Source organism: Eucyclogobius newberryi, unplaced genomic scaffold (genome assembly GCF_026437365.1).
Source record: "Eucyclogobius newberryi isolate DKJ021-1_F unplaced genomic scaffold, fEucNew1.0.hap1 SCAF_21, whole genome shotgun sequence".
Lineage (NCBI taxonomy): Eukaryota > Metazoa > Chordata > Actinopteri > Gobiiformes > Gobiidae > Eucyclogobius > Eucyclogobius newberryi.
In genome coordinates this window covers 12475710-12496483 of record NW_027315846.1, presented here as the reverse complement: position 1 = coordinate 12496483, position 20774 = coordinate 12475710, and the positions used below count along the sequence as shown (strand labels likewise).

Sequence of the window (20774 nt, the reverse complement as noted above, 5' to 3'; positions counted from 1 at the left end):
TTTGGAGGTGCTGATTCTCATCCCAGCCGCTTCACACTCGGCTGCAAACCGTCCCAGTGCATGTTGCAGGTCCGGGTTTGATGGAGCCATCAGGACAACATCGTCTGCAAACAGCAGAGATGAGATCCTGTGGTCCCCAAACCGGACACCCTCCGACCCCTGACTGCGCCTAGAAATTCTGTCCATAAAAACTATGAACAGAACCGGTGACAAAGGGCAGCCCTGGCGGAGTCCAACATGCACTGGGAACAGGTCTGACTTACTGCCGGCAATGCGAACACAGCTCCTGCTCCGGTCATACAGGAACCGGACAGCCCTGAGCAAAGGGCCCCGGACCCCGTACTCCCGGAGCACCCCCCAAAGGACACACCGAGGGACACGGTCGAAAGCCTTCTCCAGATCCACAAAGCACATGTGGACTGGTTGGGCAAACTCCCATGAACCCTCGAGCACCCGATGGAGGGTATAGAGCTGGTCCAGTGGTCCACGACCGGGACGAAAACCACAAACAACAAACAAATGTGTTTCTTACAAACAGTGATATATCACAGAATATTATCTATATTATTGCATGTATTGCAAAATCGTGATATTATTGCATCATGGGCAGTGTATTTTGATAGTATTCTGATTCCCACCCCTATGACAAGGGTTAGGGGACCCTAACCCCTACAAACTTGTATTAATTTGATCTGATCCCTAGCTATTGAAGCTCTAAATGAAACTTTATTTCTCTTTACACAGCTCTTGTAAGATCATTTTTTATTTGTCCCAATGGGGAAATGTACCGTACACATTTTAGACACATTTTTATACATTTACATATCAATATATTTTTTGACATGCCTTTTGCTTTTTTAGCTACTTTACTTATGGTATTCAGATTATTTTCCTTTGTGTGCTCTAATTTTGAATTAAATTAGACACCCTAAATTAGCAAACAGTACAGTAAAGTGAATATAAATAAACTTGACAATAGTAGTTGTTTTAGTAGCAGTAACATCGAACAGTTGACATAAAATATAACAGTAGCTAGGTGTCATTTTTATGGTAGAATATTGCAAGTAATTTATTGTAATCAAAACCAACTATGCTATGCACATAAACAACCAGAAAGATATTTGGTTTGTAAAATTTTATTTAACATCCCTGTTCGACAACAAATATTTATTTTTTATTTCTCCCTTACACATAATCTCAACATTCACACCAGGCCATAAAGCTTTCAGCAACCAATTATATGTCAGTAATCCCAAAACACATTTAGACAATATAAAAATCACCTTAATTGTTCACAGCAACTCATCATAAAACCAGTTTAAAAAAGAATAATAGAAAAAGAAAGTCAAATTGATTCACAGGTCAGGCTTAAAAACAGAAGAGTGCGTTCATGATGGCATATGCTTGTTTGTATTGATTGGTGTTTCAGCAGTGCAATTGGGACCTGGAAAACCAATTTTTCCAGATAAAGGAGCGATGATGATCTTTTTAGAAGCGGGAGAGGCACACGGAGTCCATAGCATTCAAGATGCTAAAGAGAGAGAGAGAGAAAAAACATGATCATTTCAACTTACAGTGGGATAATCACAGTTGAGATGCCATTGATTAATAAGTGGACCATCAATTTATGGTGGATATTTATGGCTATGTTGGTACAGTATAAATAAAACAGTCCACTCTTCAACGTCCAAAAAGACTTAATGACTAACACATCACCTGGTTCTGTACTTTCTCTCCATTGGCTCACAGTACACTTCAGAAATGATTTTAAACTGTTAATGTTTGTTTATAAAGCCGTGTACAGTATCTTGTCTATGCGAGCTGGATTTATGGTCAATCACGACTTTTTCTCTGTTCAAAGCCAAGCTAAAGACATATTTGTTCACAATTGTGTTACATAACTATACTTTTGTTGTATTTCTATTGCTTTGTATAGTGTTTGCCTTGCCTTGTCATCATTAACTTCTGGAATGCACTTTGATTAAGTTGCTTCTGTTATAAAGTGCTATACAAATTAAGTTTGGGTGATTGATTCATCAACGTTGTCAAGTTTAGGTTAAGGTCTCTTTCAAGGCACATTTGAAAGTTCACTACTCCATACAAATCATAATAAAATGCCACAAATATAAATATAAGATTTACACTTCAACTCAACTTTGTTTCTGTTACATTTTCCTTCTTTGAAATGGAAGATACACCTAGGGATTCATTCAGTTTAAAAGAGACAGTACTGTACCTTTGAGCAGAGTATCCTCCCTCGCACAAGTTCACCAGAGCGTACAAGTGTCTCAGGGCGTATTCATACTGTAAGCAGACACAGACACCACATCAATTAAGAGTCACAAGGCAAGAACGAGTCAAACTTCCTCTTCGGTATTCATCTCACAGGTGCACAAGCTTCCTTCACTAGGAACATGTGTGTTAATGTGCAAACGTAAGGCTGCCTTCACGTTAGTACATTCACCACACAAACCAGACAAGGAACAAGACTAAACCAGGTCCAGGATTAAAACTGGTACAAATTAGGACCAAGCATACTTTAAAAAAAGCAAGTAAATGTGTAGTAAACAGCAGATTTCTATGACTTAACACTATTATCTCACAAATCCTCTCCTGCTAACTCACTTAAAATCATATTTTTTTTGCTCTTGTCCAACAAAAAATGTGTCAACTACCGGTAATTCAAATGCTGGTTGACTAAGACACCATCAACCAGTTAATTGACTAAACGACTAAATGCATACAGTCCTAAAAGCTTGATTGAGTTCAGCAAATGAAGAATATATGTAGAAACGGGAATTGAAACCAAATTATCTTTTGCGAATGCCATGCAGACTACCAGTGCTCATTTCTGCTTTTAAATATAACAGCTGTCCATATAACAGCTGTAAATGAGTTATTTCTAAGTTATCTGTTTTTATTATTACACTTAGGTACCTAATCTGTGTTGCAACACTGGAATTTCCCCATTGTGGGACCAATAAAGCTTATCTTATCTCAAATAGGAATAATAGACACTTTAGCAACTGTGACATTAAATGCAACATTACGAGTATCCAAGGGTTTCAAAAATGATAATAGAGCAAAGCACAGACCGCTTTTACTGCTGCTGTGGTTGTGAAACGTAAGTGGCTGTACCTGTGTGCTGTGCCAGTTGAAGCAGTTGTCTCTGTAGTGGTACAGAGCAGTCTTGTAGCACTGATGCAGAGTCAGAAGGGTCTTGCTGTTGACGATCCCTTGGGCTTTGAGTTTGTCTCCGGTCACAGTGAGGGCGATCTGGAACATGTTCTCCGCCAAAATCTGCCGGATCTGAAAATAGCATTTTAAACCAGTGAAGAAAATACTAATTATATATAGTATAGATTCACATGGACAGTCAACTATCATAACTACGGAAAAGTTCTAAAGAAAGTAGGGCTGAGAGATGTTCCTTCTTTTTAATTGCTCATATTGTTCGATCGTGATTTTTATTTTATTTTATCTAATTAATAATTTATACGACCAGATTTCCTGAATTCTACATTTTCTCAGTAAAAGCAATTGGTTTGGAGCAGAGGATTTGGCTGTATACAGTACCTCTTGGTAAAAAAGAAGAAGAAAGTACTTTGATCTTTTGGTACATTTCTATTTCTATTTAGTAGCTGTTTTTAAATGACCACTCTACACAATCTCACCACTAAACCTGTTCAAAACTCAAAATCTGACGAGTTACCTTGAGGTGTACGTCGATCTCCATGAGCAGGCCCCGCGCCTCCCTGATGTCGTTTGAAGCCATCATCTTCCTCTTGAGGATGGCCAGCGGGACATCGGGGCTCGGGGTGAGGTCGGGGTTGGAGACGGGGGGCAGAGGGCCCGGGGCAGGCCGAGACACGGCTTTGGGACCGCCCTGAAAGGCCATCACCTTCATGTGGGACAGAGTCTGAGCAGAGAGGAGGAAAGCCCGGTCAATGGTTTGGTAATATTGTGTGAAGTATAAGGTTTGTTACGGCATTACCTTGTTGCCAAACTGCTGGACGTGGCTGGTGTTTGTGTGGCTTTTGACAATTTTGAACTGCTTCTGCAATGTCTCTTTGGTCAAGTCTTCCTACAAAGGATTTACAAAACAGAAATAAATAGATAAATATACAATACACATCTTAAATAGAATTAGTAGTAGTGATTTGTCCTATTTAAAAACTGACACAACGCAACATGCCTAAAAGTTTGTAAATGTAGAAGACATTCAGTTATGTTTTTCTATAGTAAAATAAATAGTTTGTCACAGGTTTGTACAGTGGCTTAGGCAATCCTTCTTGAAAAAACATGTATTGATTACATTTTGGTTGTTAAAATGTCACTTGTGGCCTAAAAGGATTGATTAAAAGATTACTTATGTACTTATGATAATACTGTACAACAAAATAAATACAGTTTTAACACCAATTTATTGCTCATCTTGTTGTAGACTATGAGGAGCCACAGAAGTCTCCTCTTTTAATGCAAAACACAGCATGAATATCATAAGCACAAGGCGTGTTCCAAATCGACTCACCGCGTCAGAGTCCTCCATCCAGTTGACGCTGTACAAGTCTCCCAAATACGTGTCCCTTTTCTCGTCGTAGTAACAGGCGTAGGACGACTCGTGGTCATTGGCTGCTGTGGTGGCATAGACTGAAGGGAGAAACGACAACGGAAAATTATACCGTAGCAGATTTAATGGGCAAAGTGTACAAACGCAGGAACAGAAACAGAGGAATTTACTGTAACTATTGCTTTTCCTGTTAAATCCTATCCACAGCCTTCTTTTGTCAACAATAGCTCAAGAAACATTTAAGTTTTCTCTACAATTGCAATGGCTGTGACGTTGTGTAACCTCGCTCCATTAGTAATAAATCAATTTGCGGCCCGGTTATAACCATCACATGAGGAGTAGCACATGACAGTGATCTGCCACAAGTTTCAGCCTCGATGCACAAATGTGACACTGTGAGGTATAAAGTCCACCCTCAAAGCGCTGCATCAGTAGTTTGGCAAATGAGAAGGTAAAAAAGGGCTTGAAATGTTTGTTTAAGCAGAAATCACATGAGACAAAACGGTGATAAAAATAAAGTCAATAGGTGAAAGCCACGTCGAGTCAAAGAAAGCCATAAGAGCACTTTGAACTTAGCCTTTTGCAACAGAACACTGGAAGTCAAAGATTAGACGGATTTTATTTTTACAAACTACATCTAAAACGTGTAACTTTCATAGTGGGGGTTTACCTTGTCGCTACTGCTTTCCCCCGTATGCTATTAAACGAATCGATCAAGAATTTAGTCTGTTACGTTACTGCTCAAAAATACATTGAAAAGTGTGTGTATTTTTCTACAGTGTGAGTGGAGTCGCCTCTGCACAGATCTAACCTGTAACTTGGACAGGTGGCGCTACTGGCTTAAAGTTAAATGCAATAGTGTGGAATATTGCAGGTCAACAGAGACGAGCAGCTGACCCTCCAACAGAAAGAGAAATTACAAAGAGCACCCTTGATGGTTTGTGGTTAACCTGAAGATTAACATTAACAGCATTTTATTTAAGGGATTAGACAAAGTGTCATAATCATAATCCCTTCTTAACCAAAACAAGAAAAAGAGTTTGTTAATTTTGTAACTGTTGACGTACCATTGATATTCTCAGGAAGATCAGTCATCATTGATCCAGACTCACAGGCTTCAATGTAAAGCACCATCTACAAAAACAAAAAAGATAACATTTGAATTTATCACAGAGCCTTGTAATGACACAGTAATAAGACGTAACAAGACTTTACCTTTTTGTACATGTTGTTGTCATGCATGTATTTGATGGCTGCTTGGAGGTCGTCCACTGCAAGCTGAAAAATAATACACAATTTAACTTTTGATAACAGAAGCTGCTTTTTATCGTACTGAATTATCCTGTTCATTCAACATATTTTTTGAGCAGACATAATTTTCGTTATACCTTGAGTTCATTATTGAGACACGCAATATACTCCAGCAAATCAGTTATTTTTTGGCAATAAAAATGCTTGTAATTAAATAAATGAAAGATAGACATGTTTAATGCCATATTGAGGAACATTTTCAGGCAAAGCTATAACATTTTCGTGAGCCAAGCAGGTGACAGACCCTCCAAATGTACTGGTACATAGTGCACCTTTAAATCGTACACTCAAGCCTGTACCTACTTTTTATTTTTTTATGTATATAATAAAATCAGTATTGCCTCAGTACAGAAATATTGTAAAAGCAGCTCTATGGGTCAAACTGAGACTGATGTGTGCGGTCTAGAATCAGTCGTCTGAGCGTTTTTTATAGCGAAATAAGAAAAGTGCTCTGTTAGCATGCTAATGTTTGCTAGCTATTTGTGAACTCATCACTGTGAATAAATACGATGCTCGCAATGCCTTAGGTAAGTGAGCCTAACAGTTTAAATTGAACTACTGTATTTTCATAGTTTTGGCCGGGGTGCGACTTATACTTATTTTTATACTTATATACTTATACTCCGGAGAGACTTATATGTGATATTATTTGTTATTTTCACACTTGCAACCACATTTCATACTCCAGTTCAACTTATGTATGTTTATTTCTTCTCTATTATGCATTTTTTGGCCGGTGCGACTTATAGTCCGGAAAATACGGTAGTTCTGCTTTAACACAATTCTGTAAGATCGGGTTGAGGCTAACCTTGTCCACCGCGTCAAAGGTGCAAAGCGTTTTCTACTTACAACCTAGCTCACAAAGGTTTTTACACAGACAAAGAATGTAGTCTCTTCTCTTAGACACAGTGGTTTGTGTGTGTAAAAATATGCCACTGCAACACCTGTACTTTCCCTTTGGACCTCCATCACCTGACTAAACTAGTAAAACAACGTACGGTTTCTTCCTGTACCTGTTTTGACATTTAAAGACAGCCTAAAAGAGTTGATAGAGTGATTGATGGCGATTGATGGCGGTATGTTTTGGGTAAATGAAATGCTTACATCATCGTCGGGAAAGGCCAGGATGCCCGGAGCGCCGTGATCAGTGAAGTAAACGAACACATTGTCTTTAGGGCCACTGTCGAAAGAAAAGAGCGATGTTAGAACTTGAATAAAACCGGTTTGACCAAAATGAGCTGCTCGCAAGAGGCTACAGGGTACAATGAAGATCAAGTGACGAATAAGAAATCTCAGCAATACAAACATGTCCCGGTAAATTCCACTTTCAAATAATCAAAGTACTATCTTATCTTTAAAAAGGATCATTCAGAATTATATATACATGACACTGGAGAATCAAATCTAAATTTCTGTACAATCCTTTTTTTGTGTGACTTGCCTCTTCAGCACTTTTCCTGATCCTCCTTTGACACTTGCAGAGTCGCCCTTTAACACGGCCAGGAAGTTCTTAGGAGTCACATCCTGTAGACAGAAAAATCTATATTCACACAAGTATCTTTTTAAGTAAATTGTGGTTACACATGTATTTGTATTTACTTGTCCAATGTAGTCTTTGGGCACTCCCTTGTAGACATCAGTGCCATTAGGCCTGTTGATTATCTCTCCTGGGGTGGGATTACTGCACACAAACATCACAAGTCACAAGAGGAAGTGTGAAGAGCTGAGAGGGCAAAATACCACAAATCATTCAAAGACAAAGAAAAAGTGGCATGTGTTCGTTTTTCCTTTGACCAAATCAGACAGGCTTTGGTTAAGAAATCAACAGAGTTAACAAAAAAATACATGTACGTATAGGCAATGTGGCTCACTGACAAGTTTTGTTCCCTTTTTTAAATAACAAAGGCAATAAGTCTGAGAAATACATGAATGTGGGAAACATTTGAACATGTTAGGTCCTTTTACTAACTGCCAAAGCCAGTGGATGACTCACTGGAGAGACTGTATAAAAAAAATACAGACATTATCTGATGAAGAATATGGAACAGTTGTGTTTTTACATAATTAAGTGGCTATATTTAATTATTTAAAATGATATGTATTACTGGGACTATTACTATACTGACCACAATAAAGCAGTGGTCCAGAAAGTGCCAAACCAACTCTCACTCCATTGTTACATCACAAGTTACTGATTGACCAAAGAAACATTTATGTCTAGCAATTACTTATTCTTTATTATCAATATGATGATTAGATTCATGAATCATGAGGCCTGGTGTTAGGGACTTGTTCTCTATATACAACACCCTTTTGGAACATAGTTGGCTATGAAACTAATCAATATGCAAAATCTCAAAATAAAATAATATTCTTAGTTCCTCAATGTGGCATTTTAGCTCAGTTTCGTAAGTAATAAGTAAATGTTGCTGTTACTAATTTTATGTAGTAGTTGTTGTTTTTTTTATCATAAAAAGATACAAAAGCCATGGTAAAATGAAAGTCAGTCCCATAAAACCTGAGCCTATTAATGTTGTGATGGCAACAGTCTTATTCAATTTACATGATCCCTTAACTTTCCCTTTTACTCCTGTAAGTGTAGACTGTCTGTAACATTTCTGCTGGGACAAAGTAAAGCAGTTAAATGAGTTTCTTGTGACTCTTGACCCTAAATTCAGTCATGTCATGCTCTTCTCTCACAGAGCCACATACCACAGCAACATGAGACATAGCACTTTGGCTTTGCTGTCATGATGAATAAAAATAGGCGTAATGTAGTGCAATAAGGATTTGCAGTTGCATTCACGTTCACTATTACTAAAATCTATGCCACTTGGATTTATGACAGCACAGACCTAGATTGTAATAGATATAATTGTTTATTTTTCTCTAACATATTCTCAAACAAACCTAGGTGACACAAACCCCAAATGTGTAAATGTTGCATTTATGTTATGAATAAAGTCTTCATAATTTGATCTTCTACTATAAATGGCAGAAAAATCCAATCTAGGTCGAGGACTGTGATTATGAATGTCTGGAAGCTTAAGTTTAATTGAAGTTACCCGGCAGACGAATAATAAGGCATTGAAATAGTTCTCATATTCAATATTCAGCTTTTTACCCATTCAATTATTTGTGTAACAAGGAAGTATAGGAATAGAACAGGAAAGAAATATCTGATGAAACTCACGCTTCATTTTGTGCCAGGTCATCATACATCATAACTATAATGTTTTCATCTGGGATACCGTTCTTATGGACAATCTGGTAGGCATGGCAAGCATCAGCCTAGAAGAAGAAAACATGAATTACATACGGGCAACAGCCAAATCATTTAGATTGAATTACTTTTTTTTTCAACAAAACTATAGCCATTGTGACAGAAATGTGTTAATATTTATGTCCTGATAATTATGTCTTTGCGTTAATACGATATGATTCAGCCTGAGAAACCAGACCTTACATTTACATAATGTGAAGAAGCTTAGCAGACTCACGATCTCCACCCAGAAAACCTTTTGTTTGTCTGTATTTGTCTTCGAGTGTAAGGGTTGATTAACACATTACATTATGTTGTTATATGTATGAAGTTTTGTACTTCTGGTATAAAAACTCAAGAGCACAGAGGCTCTGGCAGAGACTTGGGTTCGAGGCAGATATGCTGTGTAGTCCATTGTCCTGCCCGTCTCTTGTAACTAAGAATAAACTTGCATCCATAGATTCATACAGGGCATTGTAACTTCAAATGTCTTATCACCTCATAATGCAGCACAAGGAACACCAAACTCTATAATCATGTACAATCAAGATTTTGACAGATTGTACCGCATGATTTGTTGATACCTAATTTTAAGCCTAAATTTTAACCCATTTGCTTTATTTACATGCCATATTTATATACATTACATGATGAAAAACGTGTAATACACTTGTAATACACTCCAGAAGACGTTTCAATTGTCTATAAAAGTCATAGTTACAACTTGAACATACATTTTTGCATTAGAGTTTGCACATCTTCAATAGCTGCATAATAACACAGGTGTATTGGATAAATATTGGAGCATGGATGTGTTTAGTGCTTTATCTTACTCTTAACATGCATGCAGAGTATTTTAAACACTAGCAGAACCAGTTCCCATATTTTCCTGGTGTATTTACCTGATGTCTGTAGTTGTACCATCCATTGGAGCCTGCCACGATCACCACCCAATGTTTGCCCCCGTCTGCCTCCTCTTCCTCCGGGGCAGGGAAGGCACAGACCAGCCCCAGACTGACCCCGAGCAGGGCGAACAACACCGACTTAAACATGATCCTCTCCCTTTAGATGTCCTCTGGGAATAAAACAACTGTTTAGTTATATTACCCACGCGTCCTGGTCATGCAAATACAAGCTGCATTTAGTGAGATAGAGGAATAAAAGGAACTAAAAGGCAGCGAGGGCTCCCAACAAAACAACCCAAATAAGAAGCCACCTGACTGTTGCTGTTAGGTCACATGACGAGGATATCTCGGAAGCTAACCTTAGCACAGCGCCTCTTAAAATAAGACATTCCAGCACTTTAAAGCCCAACTATTGATTGGTGGCTTCGTCTATCTTAAATATTGATTACAAATCTCCACTGGTCAATGTTTACCTTTTTATGATGAGTTGAAGAAGCAGACTTTGAGGGAAATCTAAGAGAACATCTCTACATGGAAATTTATATCCGACGGACAACGGTCACTGGAATGCTTCGGCGTCAGCCAATCAGTATGCGCGGTGGGCGAGGTCTCACTGTAAACACTCACATGACTTTTCCTGGTTGTTTAACACATGAATCTGAACCATGATCTGAACATCTGATACATCTGTACTACATCCATGATACATGTATGTACTACATCCATGATACATCTGTACTACATCCATGATACATCTGTACTACATCCATGATACATGTATGTACTACATCCATGATACATGTATGTACTACATCCATGATACATCTGTACTACATCCATGATACATCTGTACTACATCCATGATACATCTGTACTACATCCATGATACATGTATGTACTACATCCATGATACATCTGTACTACATCCATGATACATCTGTACTACATCCATGATACATGTATGTACTACATCCATGATACATGTATGTACTACATCCATGATACATCTGTACTACATCCATGATACATCTGTACTACATCCATGATACATCTGTACTACATCCATGATACATGTATGTACTACATCCATGATACATCTGTACTACATCCATGATACATCTGTACTACATCCATGATACATGTATGTACTACATCCATGATACATCTGTACTACATCCATGATACATGTATGTACTACATCCATGATACATCTGTACTACATCCATGATACATCTGTACTACATCCATGATACATGTATGTACTACATCCATGATACATGTATGTACTACATCCATGATACATGTATGTACTACATCCATGATACATCTGTACTACATCCATGATACATCTGTACTACATCCATGATACGTCTGTACTACATCCATGATACATGTATGTACTACATCCATGATACATCTGTACTACATCCATGATACATCTGTACTACATCCATGATACATGTATGTACTACATCCATGATACATCTGTACTACATCCATGATACATCTGTACTACATCCATGATACATGTATGTACTACATCCATGATACATGTATGTACTACATCCATGATACATCTGTACTACATCCATGATACATGTATGTACTACATCCATGATACATCTGTACTACATCCATGATACATGTATGTACTACATCCATGATACATCTGTACTACATCCATGATACATGTATGTACTACATCCATGATACATCTGTACTGCATCCATGATACATGTATGTACTACATCCATGATACATCTGTACTACATCCATGATACATCTGTACTACATCCATGATACATGTACTACATCCATGATACATCTGTACTACATCCTTGATACATCTGTACTACATCAATGATACATCTGTACTACATCCATGATACATCTGTACTACATCCATGATCCACATGATCCATGGTAGTTAGTAGCATGGGTCTATTGGTTAGTGTGTTTGTGTTTAGCTGCGCCTCATCTGGATGATCAACCAAAGTTGTGGCTCTTTGCACTCTGAAGTAAAGTTTAGGGGAAGAAAATAATCTGTTAGGCCACGTACTTTACAGTGTTTGTAGTATACCAGAGGACATTTTATTAATTTATCATAGAGACTCTGAGGCTGGGGCCACCTAACAACAAAACAGTGTCAAACATTTCAAGCAAGCAAATGTTATTTTTATATTTATATATTTTAGCTCTAGTCTGTGCAAATCACCTGTTCATGTTTCAAAGGAAGAATAATAATGATTATTTTGTAGGTTGGGATTACACCGTCCACAAATAAAAAATAATTATATACGAGCATTATTTATTTTAAAAATATGTTGAGCGGGAAGTCCTACTTTAGACCATCTCCTCAAGTCCAGAGATCTCAAAACAAAGAGCTGTGGAAAAACCCAATAAGCTGCTATTGTCAGAATACCATTGAATTTCCACTACTAGAGAACCTCTTCATAACTTCATATTTACAGCAAAAAATGGCTGTTCATTAAAAAAATAATAGAAAAGGATTGATTAGTTTACCAACTATTCCAATTGGAGTCTCTGATTAATTGATCAACTTGTTTCAGCCCTATTGAAAAGTAAAACAACTGAGAGTGCCCTGATGATACACTGTGGTGGGCTGGGCTTTGTAAATGGTCCCTCCTTAGCTGGACCAGCGGCTGGCCCAAAATATCTACCCATGATCCTGATCAGGTGGTTTTGGATTGAATGTAGTTTTGGAATAAGTCTGCCACGTAAGTACTTCAATGAAAGTCAGTAGTATCACGTTTTAACACAAACTTTCAGTACATCAGTATCATTTTATTTCATGATCTTGGATTCAAATGGGATACATGCCAATTTCAGATCGAAACACCAATGTGTCAGTAACATTAGATGTCATTCTTCTGACTTTTCTTCTTTTCCAGGATAGATTTTCTTGATCTTGGTCATGTAGACTTTTTTAGGATTGAGAAACAGGTAGGCCTATTACAACCTCAACAGGGAATATAACACATTAGTACCAAGACATCTGGCTTTGTCACAGTTTAAAAACTCAATGCTTACATTGAAAAACAAAACGGCAAATTAAATTCTGATTTAGTATATTCAATTGCTTTATAAACTACTTTCAGTGTCAAGCAAAGTTTAGATTTTAATAGAATGGTTAGATGTGTTCACCAACATAAATCATATAGGCAAAAGCTACAGATTGCATTTACTTAATAATATAAGAAGTGTTGTGTGACTAAAAAGATGAAAGCAAAGTCACAACCAGTTTGGATTTTCTGCCCTACTTTACCTTATCAATGCCCTTGAAGTTATAAAGAAATCACCTGCAAATCACACGTTTGTTCAAACATTGTCCCTTGTATATTCACAAACCATGACTCAGCTAAAACCAGACAAGACTAAAAAGAACATTCATTGTGATTAATATTGTTTTATAAAACGGTGCAAACTCAGACACGCTCCAAGACAGAATACTCACACAATGTGTTGTGAGAAAGTGACGATGACAAAAAAAATCTATATGGCTTACATTAAAAACAAAACATGGTACACAAACTGAAGAAAGAGAAGCCACAGTTGTAAGCAATAAATCAAACTTTTATTCCTTATAGAAAAGAATTGAGTTAAATAGTCAAATAGTCCTTCAAAAAAGTTGTCAACTTATGGTCCGTAATACATTAACCTTTGTCATAAAATGAAAAAAAGATGTAACAAAGTGTAAATACTATGTTCACAGTAATAAATATCCAAAACAAATCTTTTATACATTGACATTATATATATGAATATATATATAGCTATAGACATACAGTAAAAAGTCATTTTCAAGTTTATCAAACATAACAAAACTGAAAACAGATGATTGCATTTTTCATTCCCAAGGCATCGTTAACCATGGCCATTCAGAGTCTACGAAATAAATAAATGTGATATTATTAAAGATTGTAGTGCATCACTGCAAATAAAAGAAAAAAATACATAGTGCAACTTCTTTTTGCGCAAAATAAATTCAAATTAATCAAAAGGGAATGACAACCAAAAAAAAACACAAGGTTGGCCACAGTTCGGTAAAGTCTCGGACCCCAGCGGGACCTCTTCACGTCTCTGTCTTGGCAAAAAAAGCTTTAACATTAAAAAAAAAACAATGTCAAATACAAAACAATAGACTTTTTGGCAAAATACTTTTAAGGACAAACAAAACAAGAAAATTAACACATTCTTATCTCATTTTTGTTGTGTTTACAAATGCACTTTTATCAATAATTGGAGGAGGGCAGTAGTGGATACAATAACAGAAAAAAACAAGATATCCCAAAAGAAAGCTTATCAATATTTAACCTGATATTTTGTGTTGACTTTAGCGTTAAAGAACCTTCACCTTTTTTAATTTGTGCTTAGTTATAAAATCTCTGTTGATTACACCCTGTAATTGTTAAAAATATTAGCCATAAACATCTAAAGAGTGACACTTTAGCATAGAGCTTACCATTTATTTCATCCTGCCCTCCTCTCAATCTTGTCGTGACATCACAAGAACACAACCCATTTACTAACCAACAAAATAATAAATGAATAGAAATGCATAGAACTAAACCAGTAGCATCAATTAACTTAGAGCTGTTTACTGTCATGCAGCATTTGGATGCAAAGCAAGGCAGCTAGTGTGACGGATGCACTGAAGGATGCTGGGTAAATTAATGGTACTGCCTCTGTTTTTGCACAGTTCCCTGGCTCCTGTCCCCCCTCAGCGATCAGGACCTGGGAAAGGGGGAAAGTCCCGGTCCGAAAACCTGTAGAAATGTGCTCGCCTTAAACCTCGGCCCCCAGTTCAATGACCCCTGTCTCTATAACAGGCACTAGCTTATCATCCACCTGAACCAGCAGGATGGTCTTGTCGATATGGGAGCGGTTAGCTGGGTCACGGCTACAAGGCACCCACCGGTGAATCACCTGAAAGAGAGAGACATGGTTAAAAAAGTGAAATCAACACAAAATGGCATGTTTAAACAGCTGGCAATGGACAAAATAGAAGCTAACAGACATTAAAGAACGAAACGTGATGATGTGCCAATTTGTGCAGATTAAAATTTGATTCAGTGTTTTTGTGTCATTTACATTTCCTCATCCACTCCATGTGCTGAGTGAGTGATAGGTGGATCATAGTGAAGTGTGAACTCTCAGAAGAAACCAGTTTAATTACTTAGCAATGTTAATCTACCAAGCTCACACAAAATGTAAAAACATAAAAATAGTGACCTAGAAAATTGTTATTTTTATATATATATATATATTTTGTTTGGCTTATTGCATGACCCAGAATGCTTGTAATAGGGTGTGTTCGCACAAATACTGCATTAACAGTGGGTCTAAACCTGGAACTAAACTAGGACTAAACTAGGGCTAAACCAGGACTATAACCAGAACAACAATGCTGTAGCAGGAACAGGATCAAACAAAGTCTATATCAGAATTAGACTGAGCTAAAATCAGGACCAAACAAGTGAAAACACATCCTTAGATAATGGACAGACCTATGACATCAAGGTCAGTTTTACATCATATAACTACATTAAGGCAGCAGTTGTTTTAGAAAGATTAGTGAGACTTGTTTTTTTGTACGCACATGTCCTTCCATGCCCTCTAGGGGGCTCCAGTCCCTCCAGCAGGTCCGCCCTGCTCTCAGTCTCATGGTTTCGTCAGGCCACTGCAGCTCCTTCCGCTTCGACAAGTGAATGTTCTCCAGCACCTGACTCACATCCACAATCTGAGGGCAACAAAACACAAAACATGTCGGTGTAATCCCTCATTCGTCCACTGAAGCTTTTTCTACTATAAAACACAAAACACATATAAACGTATAAAGCATGATTTAAATAAAATAAATGATAGAAATGTATTGAAGGTCCAGAAATAAGGTAATATTCAGATTTTGGAGTGCATGTAAACAATGTCTGTTCATAACATCCATGTTTTTCATATTGAATTTGCACTAGAGTTAAATGCATCAGTCAAGAATATTGTGCAGAGTCAAAATACAAAAACTAATTTGCTTAAAAACTGTGTGAGAAAGCTACTTACAACTGCTCTCAATAACCAAAGTAATAACATGTAACAGTGAATTAAACACAGTGTAAAATAGACTAAAGGCTGTCTATGGCACTCACCTGTACTCTGTATGAGATGTCGTCCCTGCGCACAGTGGCCACAGTCGGGTTGTGTTGCTGTGGGTGATGATAATGATGGTGGTGATGACTCAAAGGGTCCGTAACTGCGCTGCACAGACTGTCGTTCCCCAAGAGCCCCACCAGAGTGGTCCTTTTACAGGGGGGGATGCTGTGGCTGGACAGGGAGGCAGAGGGGCCCGAGGAGTCAGAGGTGGAGCCAAGGCGGAGGTGCAGGGTGGTGGGCAGCGCGCGCAGGGAGAGCTGGCTGGTGGAGGAGCGGCGGCAGGGCTCCAGGCCGGTGGTGGAGGTGCGTAGAGAGGAGTGTCTGCTGCTGCTGTAGCGATACGAGGACGACTGAGAGGCCATGGAGGCTCGGGCCGGAGAGTGACGCACCAGACTGGACTGGACCGACTGAGCGCTCTGACTAGTGCCTGGAAACAGAGACAGACACTACAAAGATTACAACTACTCCGAATCAGATTGTGACTAATCAATCATTGAAATGAGAACCAATTATTGTAATCTGAATGTGAACCAGACTCTGAGAGATGAGTTTATGGACTAGACCGATGTTTATTCCAAATGACCCAAGAAAAATATGTGATTTTGAAAGAAAGATTCAGACATCACAGTTTCATCACATTAAATCTGGTAACATTTCTTAGATTTTTCGACACAAAAATTCTACATGATAATAATCACTGGATAAGCTTTTAAACTTATGGGACAGAGCAGGCAGAATACGGACTGCTCTACTTTCACTGATAAACGCAGACATTCTTTCTCCTTGTGAGGTACACATATTAAAACCATATTGTTTTACTTCCTTTATATATAAAATGTCAAACTTTTTCAGTTGGGCTTTAGTATTTACATTAACCAAACCTTAACCTCACACAGAAAAATGCAGACACAGTTTGAAGATTGTGCAGGCAGGAGCTTTGTTTCTTACCAAGAGGATGTGGTGGGTAGCTGAGAGGCAGTGACGGTCCGGACAACCCGCTGTGAGACACTGAGCTCTGCTGAGAGTCCCCCGCCGTCCCATTCCCACTGGACAAGCCCCCTGCGTCCGAGTCCTCTATGTTCCCCCCACTGTTACAGCCAGCGCCACAACCCTTGCGCAGTCTGAAGAGGGAGAAAGAGGTCAAATTTAGAGAACAGAGAAAGTCTTCAGTTATTTCAGTGATGTTTGAAGTATTATAGTTTCTCAAACTTTCTTGATTTTGCATGGATTTATTTATTTGATAGTATAGATAAAAAGAGAAAGTAGTATTTGCCCAATGAGTTTGTCAATATGTCCAACATTTGTTTGTATTACATATTTGAGAGTAACATATAATTTTAGGGTCTTTTGTAACTGCTGTAAATAAGAGTGTTACTTACTATTTTCTTTTTGTTTTTATTAAGAATATAAGGTTTTTTACGAGAGTTTTCTTTTTTCTTTTGTAAGAGCTCCTCTATTAAGAGTGTTTTTTTTTTTTTTTTTAAGTCTTCTATAAGTTATCTGTTCTCTCACTTCTGTACCTACTTATGCGTTGTAACACTGAAATTTCCTCACTGTGTGGACTAATAAAGTCTTATCTTATCTTTTGACACATTAGTAGACCCTAATCTGCTCTAATGCTCTAAATGTCACACATGCATTTAAAGTGGGACTAAACACCTAAACTTTGGGGGGAAGTGAGATGGTAGTTGGCATTACACTTAGGTTTTGACCATTTTAGGCCACAAACCTGCAAATCAATGCAGTTTGCATTAAACTAAAAAAAATAGACTAGGAACAGAAGAAAATTCCTCTAAAACGCCATGTGCATAGTTTAGTTGCATAAAAGATAGTGTTTAGTCCCACTTTAATATATTTGTGTTCCAACCTTTTCTTTGCTACTTATGAATTTAATAATAATAATAATACGGGAACAAGCGGTAGAAAATGAATGCATGAATACGAAAACCTATTCAGAGCAACATGCATTGATTCAAACTAACCTGTGCCAAGTGCTGACTACAAAGTTTCGTATGTTGGCGATGCTGATGGGGCCCCCCAGGATGTGTCCGAGCTGAGGGTGGGAGTTGCAGTAGGATGTGGTCAAAGGGGAGACGTAGATGGGGTATCCGATGGGCTGGTCACACGATGAGTTGATCATGTTCCTCAAAGCCTGTTTGGCGTTTTGAATACTTCCTCGTTCAGGGTTTCTGTTTCGGAGGAAGACCAGCTCCTGTTGCTGTCCCGCCCAGAGGCCACGCACACACTCCTTATTCACCTGCAGCATTCAGAGACAAGGTTGTTTTAATTGATCAAAATTAATTACAACAAAAATGTTTATTCTCTGTAATTACTACATTTAGCATCTATAGTTTTTTTTTTTCATAAATATATACTGATAGTACTGTTGGAGTAAATATGTTTTGATGTGGTGTGTAATACTTAGAGTACTTGGATAACAAAGGTCAGTTTTGTGTATTTCAAATTTACATACAAGGCCACAAAAATAATTATTGTGTCAATTCAAAAAAAATGAAAGAACATATTAAAAGCATAGAACTTGATATCTCATTATTAAGCTGTGTAAACCCTGACATTGCAACAATTAATCGGAATAATTGTGCCTAATTGACTATGGAAAAAATGACTATTTTAAAAACAGGTAATTGTTATTTTGCCAAATTATGTTTATCACAAAGACAGTAGATAAAACTAAACTAAACAGATAAAACTTGCAAAAAATGACTAATCAATGACTAGTGGACTGCAGCAAACATAACTTTTTTCCACATCTTGTTTAGTTCCTCAGACATACTTGGAAAACATGATATGATAGTATAATACATTGATGAGTCGTAGCCCTTATACCTTGATGACCCTGAAGCTGAGGTAGCGCCTGTTCAACATAATGATCTTGTACTCGTTGGTTCCTTCATCCAGGACGTGACGCAGAGCGAGCAGAGACTGAGCGTTAGAGAGGACGGCGCTCCTCCAGGCGGGATCTCCCTCGTGGGCGATCACCAGGTTCTGCTGGTGAGACGAAATGGCCTCATACAGAACGGCTGGCTCCTCGTACTCATCCGGAGAGGTGAAATGGTCCTGAGAACAACAGAGGGATTATGGTTGGAGAAATAAAGAAACAAGTGTTTTCACAGTCACACACAGACAACACATCTACATTGAGAACCAAGTCCAGGACCACAGGAGGATCAAAGAAAGTCTCCATCAGGCCTACACTGGACCTCAACAAAGACCAAGTGTGAACGCACCCAAAGTAAAACCTGCTTATACAACAGCTTGTCAAACATCTCAAATACATATATATATAATTAATATATAAAACTAATAATACTTAAGCATTTAATATTAAATAATAATTGTTTATCACCAAACGTCTCCTGTGTCTTGTGGCCTGCTTTACATTATTTTATTTTTCCTAATATCAATAGGCATTACATTTTATATATATTTTTTCCCAGTACATTTGTCGGCCTCAGACTGACCTGGTGTAGTTTGAGGGACATTCTGATTCCAGGCACCACCACTTTCCGGAGCAGCTCCATGTCGGCAAAGATCCATTCGTCTCTGATCGAGGAGATCCGGAAGTCTCCCTTAAACAAAGCATGAAGTCCAAACAGGAAGGACTCTAGGTTACTGCAACAGAGAAGAAGAAAGTAAGTTACGGTACTTTCATCGCTTCTGAACAGGATTATTATACAAGATCTATTTCTTATGTTCCTTAATGCTAGTGTAAAAAAAAATAAAAAATAATACTATGTACTATAAATTGTAAGTGCTAGATGAAGTGGCATGGGTAAATAAATATAAAAAAATATTTCTTTCTTATCCTTAGATCTAAGGATAAGAATTCTACATAACACAGATACATTAACAAAATACCATCATAATTCTGATGTATAGCCATTTAAATTGAATTAATACAAACTAAGACATTATTATTATCTGCTATTTGGGGTTATTGTGTCATTTCAGAAGAAGAGCATGACAAACCTGGACATGTGATGAGCGGCAGTTCCAAGAGCTCTTCGTCCCAGGACACACAGACCGAAGCAGAGCAGGACCAGAGCAGAGTCTTTCTCACTGTCCAGAGGCTGGGGCAAAGACAAAACAACAACATTAAAATGTATATGAGATGATCCTGCTTCTGTCCTCTCAACTTAGGCCTGATCGAGTTCTGGGTTAGGTACAGTGTTTACCCACAACTACTTCACTCTACTTAGCTCTCAGTTTGTTTTTCTTCTATGAAATAGTTAAATTGATGCTTTTCGATAGTGAAATATTTAGAAATTAGAGTATTTTTTATTAAAAATCACAAAACATGTATCCTTCTTCATTTGTATTTAATAACGCGTTGTTTTTGTGATAAACTCTGTTATTGAAGCAAGTGTTATAGTCTGTTTATGGTCCAGATAACAATTAACTTATCAAAATGGTCAACAATAATATCAGTAGTCGCTTAGTCAAGATTCTGATAAATTGTTCTTATGTAGCACTTTAACAGATGCTTATTTCATTATTTATTTTTCTTAGATTTTTTTAGCCTGAAGGTTTTATTTGATAG

General features: G+C 37.7%; 2 protein-coding genes across 3 annotated transcripts in view; both read right to left on the bottom strand.

Annotated features, from left to right (window-relative positions):
* Positions 1 to 1120: 1120 nt before the first annotated feature.
* lgmn (legumain) lies at positions 1121 to 10587 on the bottom strand. The gene is made up of 14 exons (XM_072457634.1): positions 10522 to 10587; positions 10046 to 10218; positions 9075 to 9172; positions 7481 to 7562; positions 7323 to 7405; positions 6986 to 7061; positions 5786 to 5848; positions 5638 to 5704; positions 4532 to 4650; positions 3995 to 4084; positions 3713 to 3919; positions 3139 to 3309; positions 2237 to 2304; positions 1121 to 1531 (listed from the first exon to the last, which is right to left on the bottom strand). Exons 2-14 carry the CDS (start codon positions 10193 to 10195, stop codon positions 1489 to 1491), a joined length of 1317 nt encoding a protein of 438 aa, XP_072313735.1. The 5' UTR covers positions 10196 to 10218; positions 10522 to 10587; the 3' UTR covers positions 1121 to 1488.
* A 3034-nt stretch (positions 10588 to 13621) lies between these two features.
* Positions 13622 to 20774, bottom strand: part of pcnx1 (pecanex 1) — a 39631-nt gene continuing 32478 nt past the window's right edge. For both annotated transcript variants that reach the window (XM_072457979.1, XM_072457980.1), the window contains 8 exons: positions 20204 to 20304; positions 19696 to 19846; positions 19061 to 19291; positions 18196 to 18470; positions 17162 to 17334; positions 16210 to 16640; positions 15669 to 15809; positions 13622 to 14995 (listed from right to left, as the gene is read on the bottom strand). In XM_072457979.1, the coding sequence (XP_072314080.1) occupies positions 14855 to 14995; positions 15669 to 15809; positions 16210 to 16640; positions 17162 to 17334; positions 18196 to 18470; positions 19061 to 19291; positions 19696 to 19846; positions 20204 to 20304 (1644 nt within the window). In that variant the 3' untranslated portion in view covers positions 13622 to 14854. The remainder of the gene's footprint in view (positions 14996 to 15668; positions 15810 to 16209; positions 16641 to 17161; positions 17335 to 18195; positions 18471 to 19060; positions 19292 to 19695; positions 19847 to 20203; positions 20305 to 20774) is intronic.